Source organism: Neopsephotus bourkii, unplaced genomic scaffold (assembly GCF_033783945.1).
Source record: "Neopsephotus bourkii isolate Nb327-2 ecotype Australia unplaced genomic scaffold, CSIRO-AGI_Nbou_v1 NB_1735, whole genome shotgun sequence".
Classification (NCBI taxonomy): Eukaryota; Metazoa; Chordata; class Aves; order Psittaciformes; family Psittacidae; genus Neopsephotus; species Neopsephotus bourkii.
The window spans coordinates 676,266-688,446 of NW_026902209.1; the positions used below are offsets into that span (position 1 = coordinate 676,266).

At 49.9% G+C, this 12,181-nt stretch overlaps 2 protein-coding genes and 1 long non-coding RNA gene across 22 annotated transcripts in view; 1 reads left to right on the forward strand and 2 right to left on the reverse strand.

The window, feature by feature from the left end:
- The window catches only part of BNIP3 (BCL2 interacting protein 3), a 237,499-nt gene that overhangs the window by 141,195 nt on the left and 84,123 nt on the right, over positions 1-12,181 (forward strand). The window lies entirely within an intron of this gene.
- LOC133224881 (uncharacterized) lies at positions 452-11,580 on the reverse strand. Its single transcript, XR_009728964.1, has 2 exons — positions 10,712-11,580; positions 452-2,606 (listed from the first exon to the last, which is right to left on the reverse strand). It is a non-coding gene; the product is annotated as an uncharacterized LOC133224881 (long non-coding RNA).
- JAKMIP3 (Janus kinase and microtubule interacting protein 3) overlaps positions 11,592-12,181 on the reverse strand; it is a 66,667-nt gene continuing 66,077 nt past the window's right edge. For 15 of the 20 annotated variants that reach the window (XM_061376748.1, XM_061376749.1, XM_061376750.1 and 12 more), the window contains one exon: positions 11,736-11,858. Coding sequence is in view for 5 of the 20 variants with exons in the window: in XM_061376742.1 (XP_061232726.1) it covers positions 11,634-11,858 (225 nt within the window). In the remaining 15 variants the exon portion in view is untranslated. Of the gene's footprint in view, positions 11,859-12,181 lie in introns of all 20 variants that reach the window. The other 5 variants (XM_061376742.1, XM_061376725.1, XM_061376727.1 and 2 more) reach the window with 1 other exon arrangement.

Here is a 12,181-nt window from a genome sequence, read left to right on the forward strand (position 1 = left end):
CAGGGACAAGGAGGGATCCCCGGGAATGAAGGGAGGCCCCTGGGAAGGGGTCTTCGAGGGGGGTGTCCCGGGAACGGGAGGCGGAATTCCAGGGTGCGAGGGGGGAGGGGGAGCCTCTAGGGGGCTCCTCGGGAGAGGTCCCCGCAGTCAGGGGGGTCCGCGGGAGTCCCCGCCGCAGCCCGCCCGGCCCCTCCGTCCCCTGGGTCAGCTCCAGACGGCTTCAACCCACCCGCGATCCAGCGCTGATGGAGTGGGATGAGTGAGCACCGGGCTTGGCGGGAGGCGGGTCCCATCGCTCCGCAGGGACGCGTTTATTCCTGTCTCAGTCTTTAAGGTAAAACCTAAGAAATGGTTAAAAACTGGCAGTGTTATAAAAAGCCATCAGCAAAGTGACTGCAACCAACCAAAGGGCTCCTGCTGGCAACCGAAGAAATAAACAATTCATCCAACCTGAAGGTTTAAAACAGCTCTTTTTATTAAAAGTTTACAATAATTTATGTATTTTACAAATGAATAGAAAGTCTCTCGATATATATCATATGAATCACGATACAAAAATATGTGTAAAATTCTGTAATCGATCGCTCCAGCCCTGTCAGCTGCCTCAGCACTGAGCACACACCACGTACTTGGGGTACAGAATCAACCGGGTTGGAAAAGACCTTTAAGATCATGGGGTCCAACCGTCAGTGGGTGTTAACACGGCTGTTGGGTCTGTTGGGGAGCAGGAGCCCGGCAGCCGGCCTGGCGGGGGGCAGGGGGGGGGGATGTTTTCTCTGGTTTACAATTTGCATAAGTTTAGGACAGTTCCTGTCTCTAAAGAACGATCAGAGATGCAGGGTTCAACACTTACTCACAACGCGGTTTCCTGAGGCTAAACCGAACCGGTCCCCACAGCAGCAGCACTGGGGATGTGGTGGGAGCCAGCACCGGGCCCCCCGGTGCATTTCCCCTTCAGGTCAGGAGCTGTGTTCACAAGCTGTGTAAGGCACTCGGGGATACACTGAAGGCTACAGATAGCACTGGAGCAGGGGGCTTGAAGTGATGCCACAGTCCTCCGACAGCTTGAGTAGGAACAGGCCTGAACCACGTGCTGTGGTCCCAGTGGGTGTCGGTCCATAGCTTGCCTGCGGGACCGGGCAGCACATGCCCTCCTGCATCCCTGCTCCTCCAGCAGCTCTGTGGGCCTGGGCTGGTCACGGACACGCTCCTTCCTCACAGTCCTGAGGGGAAGTGGAGCAGTGGTGCTGTGCCAGTGATGCCCCAGGATGCGCTTGCTTTACCTGTCCTCTGTCTTGTTGCTCTGAAGGGCACTGGAGAGCTTGCAAAGATGCTTATGGGGACAACTGGAGCAGTTGGTAGCTCTGGACTTGCTGCTGCCTCCTTGATGGCCTGAGAGTGGCTGCACACCCCTCCTCTCCCCGCTGTTTACCTGCACCGAGGGATGGGGGGCTGCAGGAAAGAGCCCCACATCAGGTAAGCATCCACCTCTGGTGCTGTGGCTCTGGGACCTCGGTCTGTGAAAGACGCACAAGACCCAGTGCAAGAAAACACAAATGAAATGTGACACAGCCACAGCTCATCCCAGGGGCCAAGGGTGGCCCCGTCTGCAGAGCAGCTCCAGCCACGGTCACAGTCTCATTGTACAGACTCATCCTACAAAAGCCCAGTGGGAGCAAATGCAGAGTGACTGAAAACAGAGCAAAACCCCTATGCTGAAATTAAGGAGCACGTTTATGCACATTTCCTGTCTCTGCCTTTGTAAGGAACAGTTTTGGAAACATTCTTTGAGCCTCTTCTTTTCTTTCCTATGTACACAATTTTTTACATATAAATATGAACATATACACAAGCACAATCCCTTATTTACACGTCCTGTGCAGATAGCTTTTTAATCCAAAAAAGCATGGTTAAGAAAGTAACTATGGGAGAATGGAAGGGAACTCCTAGATGCCCATACACAATGTGTGACAGCATGGTCTGGGTGAAGGGGAATGAAATGGCTCCAAGCCACTTCCAACCCCCCTCGCTCCCCCTGTTCCCCATCCCCATCCCTCCATCTGCCTGCAGCAGCTCCCATCCTGAGCTCTCTGGGGCTGACGGATGCCGACCCAGAGCTTTCCTCTGGATTCCCAGTGAGAGGACAGTGATGCCTGAGCCTGCAGGGGTTCCCTCAGCTGCTGTCTGCAGGTCTTCCAATGAAGTATTTGAAGACATTAAGTACTTAAGTAGAACCCCAAATACACACATTTTAAGCATGAGATGCAGAAGTGAAACTGCAGCTCATCACATAATCCCAATACTGGTATTTATATCCGATAGAATTGGAATCTGTTAAATCACCTTTATAAAGCAGCCAGGTACCAGTATCAAAATCCATCACCTTTGCCTTAAAATGCTGTAATGCTTCGGTACGAACAGGTCGCTCCTCTGAGCACCTCATTTTCTTACGTGTCTGTAGTTCAGCTCCCTCAGCTCTCCACAGGGTCCGCTTCGAAACAGATGATGGATGTACAAGGCCTGGAGAGTCTGTGGAATTTCAATATCCAGGGACTTTCTTCATAGCTGTGTAAACTCAACACAAGGTTTGGGAGGGGTGCAGGCACCTACAGGAGAAAGAAACACAAGGGTTAACTTCAGCTCTGTAACATGTGGGTTTTAGTCCCAGTGCTGAGTATCCATTCCATGGGGTTGCTGTGTGTGAGGCAGCTCTCAGCTAAGCCTACAGCTGCAGTAGACTTACCAGCTGCTGGGGTTTCCCTGAAAAGAAATAGATGATTTATTGAATGTTAAATGCATATTTACTATAGGCTGCCCCATACATTATAGCATTATTCCTTCCGAAGCAGCGCTCCCCTAAGAGTATTCATGTAACACTCAGGCCATTGTGATGGTAATGGACATCAGGGAGTTCACCCAGGCCAAGTGCAAGGTCCTGCCCCTTGTCTGGGCAATCCCAGCACAAACACAGGCTGGGGGAGACTGGATGGAGCAGCCTGAGGAGAGGGGCTTGGGGTGCTGGGTGAGGAGAAGCTCCCCATGACCCGGCTTCAGTGTGTGCTTGAGCCCAGAACCCCCCCCGATGTCCCTATTGGAAGGTGTCCCTGCCCATGGCAGGGGTTGGAACTAGAGGAGCTTCAAGGTCCCTTCCAACCCAAACCAGTCTGGGATTCCATGGTTCTATGGAATTTAAAACGTGCCCCATCCATCTTCATGCAGATTCTGAGGTGTCTTTCCTGAGCATCACTCGCAGGTTCCCCTTCGGAGCATCCACAGGTGCAGGAGGATTCCCAGGATATGGGTATTACCGACTGAAGTGGATGACCCCAAAAGAGAGTGAGGGCACAAGGAGTGACTTGCAACATGCTGAGACATGGCCACCTCTGCACTGTGGCCAGCAAACAGCAATCAGATGATGTGTTTGCTGGTTATCATTTACCAGGAGGGGCACGGCTCATTCTGCCATTGCAGTGAAAGGGATAGCTGACCCTGATGACCAGCCTCGGTGTAACAGACAGAGGAAGGAGCTGTGCTGTGGAGAGAACAAGTTTATAACCCATGGAGCCAGATCCCGCCTCCTCACTGAGGAGAGAGAGGCAGCATGGGAGGATGTCCTGCACTTGGGTGGAAGTGGTGGAAAGGATGGATGGGGTAGAAAGGGTGGAAAGGGTATCTTCCTTCAGGCTGCTCTGTCCCCTCCTGTGCTCTGTGTGCTCTGTACTTGGGCCATTCTCCATTGTTTTCTGTCTCCCACTTTGCTACAAGACCAGCACTGGAGGGAAGGGGAACTTTTAGGGCAAATACAGGGAAAGCAGAATAGTTCAGCCGATGACTAGGAAGGGAGAGACCCCCATTCCCTATCCCTTCTCCTCAAACCTCACCCACAGCTCATGGACCCCCTTCCCCAGCTCAGCCCCCTGCACTGTGCAGGGATGAATTACCCCTCTCCAGCCCTTCCACTGCCCAGCCCATGGCTCCTGCAGCTCTTCTTTCCCTTCCCCAGCATCCTTGAGCCAGGGATCACGCTGCTCACATGGGGAAAACAAAACCTCCAGAATATTAATAGGCAATTCCTAAAAAGACACTGAGCTTGGAGGGATGGAGAGTGAATCACAGTGGATGTTAAAGGTGCCACTTCACCAAGAAGGCAGCAGCGGGCAGGGTGAGGAGTCACCACGAGTTTGCACAGAGACAAAGCATGGTGCTGCACGTTCAGTGCAGGTCACATCCACTGCCACTGCACATCACTTCAGTGCTGCCCGGCACTGCCCGCAGGGCTGAAGCTGGTTAATTTAACAGGAGCACAGTTATCCTCTCACCACGCCAGCAGCTGTTGGAGAGATTCATTTTGTTTCAGAAAGCTGGAAAAATGGGACAAAAGCAGCATTGAAAATGGTAATGGATGGAGCTGGAATATGCTGAGCATTCACTGCTGGGGAAAACTGCAGCTTCACTGCAAGACAGCAGTCTGGAGATGCAATTCATCAAAGATTATGATTAACATTTCATAGGGAGAAGGAATTATTTCCTCCATTAGCTGCCTGTTATTATATGCACAGACTCTTGCCAAGGCTGCAATGAAAGGATATATATATCCCTATCTATCTCTATCTCTCTGTCTATCTATTTCTGTATCTGTTTCCTTATTTCTAACTGGTACTAGGGAGATTTGCTGGGCCTGTGTTTAAATCCACCACCTGAGCTGTAAATCCCATTCCCTGTGCCTGCGCCAGTCGCGTGCCCCCAGTATAGAGTGAGGATGGGATTGAATGAGGCCATCCCGGTGATGCTCAGCCGTGGACCATCTGCCTCATGGCCAGCACTGACCTGTGACAGCAGCATGAGTTACCATATGGCCCAGAGGGAAACCTGGGTGTGCATCTCTTATAATTATTGGGAAGAACCTAAGGAATGTCCAGGGAACAACAAAGAAGCGACTAAACCAACCACAAAGGCAGCGCACCTGCTACATGAATACCCACAGCAGCTTTCCCTGCATACGGTAAGCAGGGTTAAGAATCAGTTGAAGCATGGGGGCAAGTTTAAACTGACTGAAAATGGGAAATAATACTTGCTTGAGCGCCCTAACAGTGTGGTGAATGTTACCAGGAGGTGACCTGTGCTTCACTGCCTGCCCGCTGGGAATGGAGGGCTGGAATTCCATATTCATGTTGAGGAAAATGGGCCAGGCTTGGCCTCCTCTGGATCTTCCCCTCCTCTCCCACTAGATCCACAAGCATGGGTAAATTTATGGCCCACTTATAGAATCCCAGCCTGGTTTGTGTTGAAGGGAACTCAAAGCTCACCCAGTCCCAACCCCTGCCACGGGCAGGGACCCCTTCCACTGGAGCAGCTTGCTCCAAGCCCCTGTGTCCAACCTGGCCTTGAGCACTGCCAGGGATGGGGCAGCCACAGCTTCTCTGGGCACCCTGTGCCAGCGCCTCAGCACCCTCACAGGGAAGAGCTTCTGCCTAAGAGCTCAGCTCAGTCTCCCCTCGGGCAGGTTCAAGCCATTCCCCCTTTCTCATCCCCTCTTAATGACCATAGGAGGAGCTTGACATAGATCCACCATCATCTTCTGCTACAGAGCTCAATAGAGCTGATCCTTTGATGCTTAACAGCAGCATTTTAAAAGGCTAATTCCACTACAAATTAATTATTTGGAATAAAGTCTTTTGGGAATAATCTGGATACTATTCATTCTCCACACACACACACACACACATATATATACATTAATAGAAGTCTATAGCATTTTCCTGTCAGGCTGGATTCCAAAGCAGTGTGTAACAGAGAATGACAAGAAGACTTATAATTAAAGCTATTTGACAGCCCCCTTCCCATCTGAAGAGCAGCACGTGGCAGCTCGGCCTTGGCTCTTGTACTCCCACCAGATCAGGTTAAATTTATCTGTATTAATCAGGCACTGCTTTTAGAACACTGGCTGATTCTGCACTGCTTGTTTCGCCCTTTAGAAACCTCGTTGTCTGTAATTGCTGCTCTCACCCCCTAATTATGGGGGTATTTCACTTGGGTAAAGAACGCTTATGAGTGAATTTGCAATAGATTTACATGTAGTTGGTAAATGACATTAGAATGGTTTATAAAAAGACAAACCTATAAGAAGGCAGTCATTATGGTGTTAGAAAACATGGTGTGATAGCTATAAAATATGTGTACGTGGTGTTATAGATACGAGATGTCACTATTGGTTACATACCCAGAAATGATAAATAGCAGCAATTTGCTTTCCAGTGAAAGAATTTAAAGTATTTGTCTTCTGTATCTTCAATAGTGAGGATTTAAAAGCTTTATCAGCACATGACCCTCACAGAGATCTATGTGTAACGTAGAGCACTGTGTTTATGGCTGAGTCCCTGATGCTGTTGGAGCTGGCAGGGCTGAAGATTTCCATTGGGAAACAGAGCCTTTAACTGAGAGCATCTCCAGGGGCTGTATCTGGGGACTCCTGCAACTGCAGACAAAGCCAGGCTGGACACAGGACGAGGAGGACATGTTCATGGTGGTGGACCTGCTCCTCGGCGGTGACCTGCGCTACCACCTGCAGCAGAACGTGCAGTTCACCGAGGACACGGTCAAGCTGTACATCTGTGAGATGGCGCTGGCCCTCGACTACCTCCGCAGCCAGCACATCATCCACCGGTAACCCACATCTCCTAGGCACAAGCTCTTCCCTGGGAGGGTGCTGAGGCGCTGGCACAGGGTGCCCAGAGAAGCTGTGGCTGCCCCATCCCTGGCAGTGCTCAAGGCCAGGTTGGACACAGGGGCTTGGAGCAAGCTGCTCCAGTGGAAGAGGTCCCTGCCCGTGGCAGGGGTTGGAGCTGGAGGAGCTTTAAGGTCCCTTCCAACCCAAACCAGGCTGGGGTTCTGTGAATAACGGACACAGCTCTGAAAGACAGGAAGATAATAAACCCATTGCAATCTGTCCAGAACCTGGCTGCTCACAAGCATCGTTTCTTGTTACGGATCTCCAGGTCTCAGATAGGGATCAGCTGCAGCACTCTCACAGGACATTTAAAGGGGAGGGTTTCCAAGCTGGGGGCATCCAGTCAAGCTGTAAATGCGGATCTAATGTGGAAAACACAGGCTGACACCCAGACCGTGGCTCCGGCTGCTCCGGGGGGAAAGGCAGCCAAGGGCGAGCGGTCAGGGCCAGACGTCAGCCTCCATCACAGCCCTGATGAGGAGCCCTGGCTCCTGCAGGCTGATGCTGCTGCCTGATCCAGCTGAAACACCCCGCTCCTGCCTACTGACCTTCCCCAGCAGGTTTTAGGCAGCTTGGCTACAATTAACACCCTCAGAAACAGGATAAACTATACATTTACAGCCTTTAGGATTCTATGGTCACTCTTCTCATATGAGAAGGTTGCTCTGATTTGATGATGTGTGAATATTTTACAGCCCTCTTACCTTCATGGCCGTGACAGCACTGCTAACACAAGCTGGTATCTCCCTGACAGCCATTCTGATCCTCATTTCATCAATTTGCTGTATCCCTCGGGTGTGTTCTTGTTTACAACAAGAAGGAAACTGGCCATTGGGGCAATCTCATCAGAAAAGCCACTGACAGAACAAAATCTCCTACATCTGCCTCTACACATCTGCAGGAGGCAATCACAGGTCTGAGTTCTCCTTTCCTGGGGGAAGTTTATCTGGGGTTTCTGATGGCCTGGAAGTGCTGGGCTGCACCTGCCCCTGCAGTCCTGTGTCCAGCAGGGTTGGAACGGGATGATCTTTAAGGTCCCTTAAACCCAAATCACTCTATTATTCTGTGGTAGAGAGGATAAAGGAAAGGACTGTCCCAGGTACCTGCCCTTTCTTAGCTTGCCTAGGAAGGACGACGAGAAGATGCTGCTGTAATAAAGCAGGAAAACCTCAGCAGATCTACTCAGTGTGTTCCTGTGGGATTCAGCCAACAGCAAGCAGCAGCCTCTTTACAACCCAAGACCTCTCCACAATGAAGGAGCTTCCCCAGACATGCCTGGAACCTTCCCTGTGCTGGAGCCATCCGTCAGCACCAGTGATGCTGTTCTTCCCGCCCCAGGACATCCAGCTCAGCTCAGCTCTAAATTCAGACTGACATTGTCAGTTCCACGCACCTCAGTCTGCACCAACCCCTGCAAGATTAAAGGAGAAATATTGGGAGCAAGACACCCAATGCTTTCATATAAATTGACAGTTACTAATCTGCTGGAAATCACTTCATTTTCACTGAGCCGAGTTCTGCTCTTTACGGAGATTAACAACATTACACAAGATTTACAGTGCAGTGAAAATGAGCAGCCACTGAGTCCTGTCCTTTACATCCTCCCGGGAATGATGCTCCCTCAATTGGAGTCATCCTCATGGCTTGAATTCCGCCTGCTCAGTTCACTTTGAACCAAGACGTGTTGGGTCACCCTGCACAGCACAGACTTGCCAGTTAGTATTCTAAGCATGTAGCTCATTAGCCTGATCTCTGTATACTGCTGTGAGCAAAAGCATTTACAACCCCTTTCAAAATGCATGAAGAGATATATATACGTATACATACTCAAGGCCAGGTTGGACACACGGGGCTTGGAGCAAGCTGCTCCAGTGGAAGGGGTCCCTGCCCATGGCAGGGGTTGGAGCTGGGTGAGCTTTAAGGTTTCTTCCTGCCTGAACCACTCTGTGACTCTCTATATACAGAAGGCGGCTGATGGAGCACTTACAGGCAAATTTGAGCTGCAGTAACTCATCATCTCCCTTGTGCATCGTTTCTGGCAAAGTGTGCTGCTGACCTAAAAAAACCCCCAACCTCTTCTGAGCACTGAAGTAATCGGGTGAAACAGAACCATTTGATCATGGAGCCAATGCACAAAGTGATTTAAAGAACAGTAATTCTCTCTGCAGCAGACAGCCCCGTGGACAGACCCAGCACGAGAGCAGAAGGGGGTGACCCACAGGACCTGCGTGGACACTTGCCAGGGGAATGCCACCTGCCCACTGCACTCACACTGGTGATCCAGTGCCAAAGATCAGGATCTGAACATTTGCCATTGGTATTTCCAATTGCTGCTGCAGCAGGAAATACTGTTCCATGGGAGCAGGCAAACACGGCAGCCCTCCTGACAGGAGCTTGTCTCCATCCTTCTGTTGCTGAAAAGAGGAATGTAATCTTCTTTGAATAGTCATACTTTCAGTGTTTTAATTAAGATTGAAGGTTTAATTAAGGTTGTAAATATAGTACTGCTTTCTATTGCCAATAGAAAACATTTACAGTCACAAATCAAACTGGATCATCACCCCAATGCAATCCATCTTCATGGAGGGAATATTTAAGGATTATTAGATTTAGATCAGATATTGGGAACGATGACTTTATGTAAACTCCCAATGCTCAGTTAGATTTGGCTAAATATCCGCTTAGACACATGCTGCTGAAGTATATCACAGAATCCCAGAATCCCAAGGGTTGGAAGGGACCTCGAGAGATCATCTGGTCCAACCCCCCTGCAAGAGCAGGGTAACCCAGAGTACATCACACAGGAACTTGTCCAGGCGGGCCTTGAATATCTCCAATGTGGGAGACTCCACAACCCCCCTGGGCAACCTGTTCCAGTGCTCTGTCACTCTCACAGTGAAGAAGTTCTTCCTGATGTTAACGTGGAACCTTCTATGCTCCAGTTTACACCCATTGCCCCTTGTCCTAGCACTGACATCACTGAAAAAAGCCTAGCTCCATCATCCTGACACCCACCCGTTACATATTTGTATATGTACACTTATGAACAAGCTCATGCCTCAAGTACAGATTCTCCTTATGCAAAGCTGGGCGTCGCATGTTTCAGATGTTATTTCTCTCGAATGACGGTATTGTCAGTGTTGAAAGGGGCCTCTGCACGCAGACCTGATGCGGCCGTTATCACACTGAGTTATAATAAATGTTTGAAATGTGACTGAGATAACTGGAAAAAAACAAAGATCAAGAAGAATGTCTCTCAGTTTAACTGACACCTTACTTATTTGGAAATACATAGGTGCTGCCTACCCCTGGGAGCCCCCAGTCTCCCATACGACTTGAGGACACACTAAAGTAACTAAGGCAATGGCCTAAAGCAGTGTCCTAGAACTGCTGAAAACAGCACAACCCACCAAGCAGCAGCTCGGTGTCCTGAGCACGCACTGGTTCCAGTCTCCTTTCTGCTTCCATACAGTTGGTGCCCTGAACTCCCACCCAGTGGGAGCACTGCACATACCAGGAGGGCTGCTGTCCCCATGTTTTCCTGCCAAGTAACTCATTACAGCATAGATTAGGAAAAGAAGGAAGTGAAATTGTGAATTAAAATACTTTTCTGAATGCTGTTTGCCTTTCCAATCCAAAATGAAAAGTATTTCCATGTAAATGAAGCCATTAAAATGCCTGTTTCTAAAGCAGCAGGACTGCTCACATAAATCCTGCAGTGTATTTCACTGCCTCCCTACTAACCTTTTGTTAAGTGTGACCAGGGGTCTAAACCCATGAAGCAGCATTTGTGATTATATCATACTGAAATTCAACACCTAAATTACTGAAGTAAACCAGAGATAAATAAAAAATGTTTAGATAAAGACTAAAGCTTCATCAGAAGCATCTTAACCTGAGCAAGAGGCTACCAGCCATGTAAAGGAAGGTACATGGTGCCTATAACCCTATAACACACAGGTTTCAGTTATCAATCCATCCTACCTGTTGGGAGCTCTGGGTTTCCTTCCTGCCTCGTGCTTCCAAGGGCTGGGCAGTTCCTTCACCATCCTGTGCCCTGGGGAGCTTCATTGCTGCACATCCAGGGAACGGTGCAGACGGGAGCTTCACCTTGGCCTTCCCCAGCAGCCCCAGGCTTGGGCACTCGGCCGCGGTTCCCATGGGGTGAATCGCACTGTGGGATTTCTTCTGGGTTGTCCCTCCTTCACTTGTTTTTCCAGAGGGTCCATTTCCCTTCCCGGCTCCTGCAGCAGCTGCCTGGGCTGGGGCTTTGTGGTACCTGTGCTCCCCAGTGTCACAGTGGTGATGTGCTCCCTCTCGCTGCCTCCCCCAGCGCAGAGCGTGTGGGTCAGGATCATGGGGTTTACCTTCACTCTTGTCCACGTCAAGCCTTTTGCTGGGACGATGTTAAACCTTGTTAATCCCTCCGGGACAGCACACTGCAGTTTATTGTGCCATTTTTCATCGTGCTGCGGGCCATGGGCTACTGAAAACAGCAGAATCCTACAGCTGGATTTCCTGAACACAGCTTCCCGTTCTTCCCTAGAACTGGGCTGGTGGGATATGCAGCAAACCATGGGACATACCCTGTGTTATGAAGAAATACCTTGGAATGAAACACTTCATTTCCACTTGCGTTTCTCTTCTCATGAGTTACTCCTAAAATCTTCTTCCAAGACAGACTCTGAACTGACTGAATAACGAATATAAATGCATGACACATAAACCAGGACACGGTCACTTCTCCAGAGAAGCAATTTACTGCCTGCTCAGCAGGGAACCAAATGAATTCAGTTTATCTGAATCAGAATAGCACTCCTTGCGTAAAGCGGAGAGCTCCTCGAGCAGCAGAGCCAGCGGAGGGGTTGGCTTTCTTTGTCGCTGTGGTTCTGGCTCTTCAGGATGCTCACTCAGGTTTCAGTGGGGCAGACGTGCCCTGTGCAGGACTGGCCACGTACCCCAGTGCAGCTTCAGTCTGCAAGGCCCAGAGAGGCTGCACCTCCCACCGCCAGTAGCAAAAGAGGAGAGATGTTTGTGGGGTTTGGAGTGGCAAAGTCTCTCTTTCTGCCTCGGTAACCAATGCTGTCTTCCTGCTAGTAACAGCAGAAGTAATTGTAGCCTCCTCAGCAGGCTGAAACAAGACAAGATACAGAAACATGGATCAAAGACCAGGAGAGCTGGGTGAGGCACTGGAATGGGTTGTCCAGGGAGGTTGTGAATGCTCCATCCCTGGCAGTGTTCAAGGCCAGGTTGGACGAGGCCTTGGGTGATATGGTTTAGAGCGAGGTGTCCCTGCCCATGGCAGGGGGTTGGAACTTGATGATCTTAAGGTCCTTTCCAACCCTAACTATTCTATGATTCTATGATTCTAAAAATGACATGCAGGAAATTCCTGTAAGGGCTATATCTGTGATTATCCATTTGAATTGTACAATGGAATAGTTGCACTGGAAT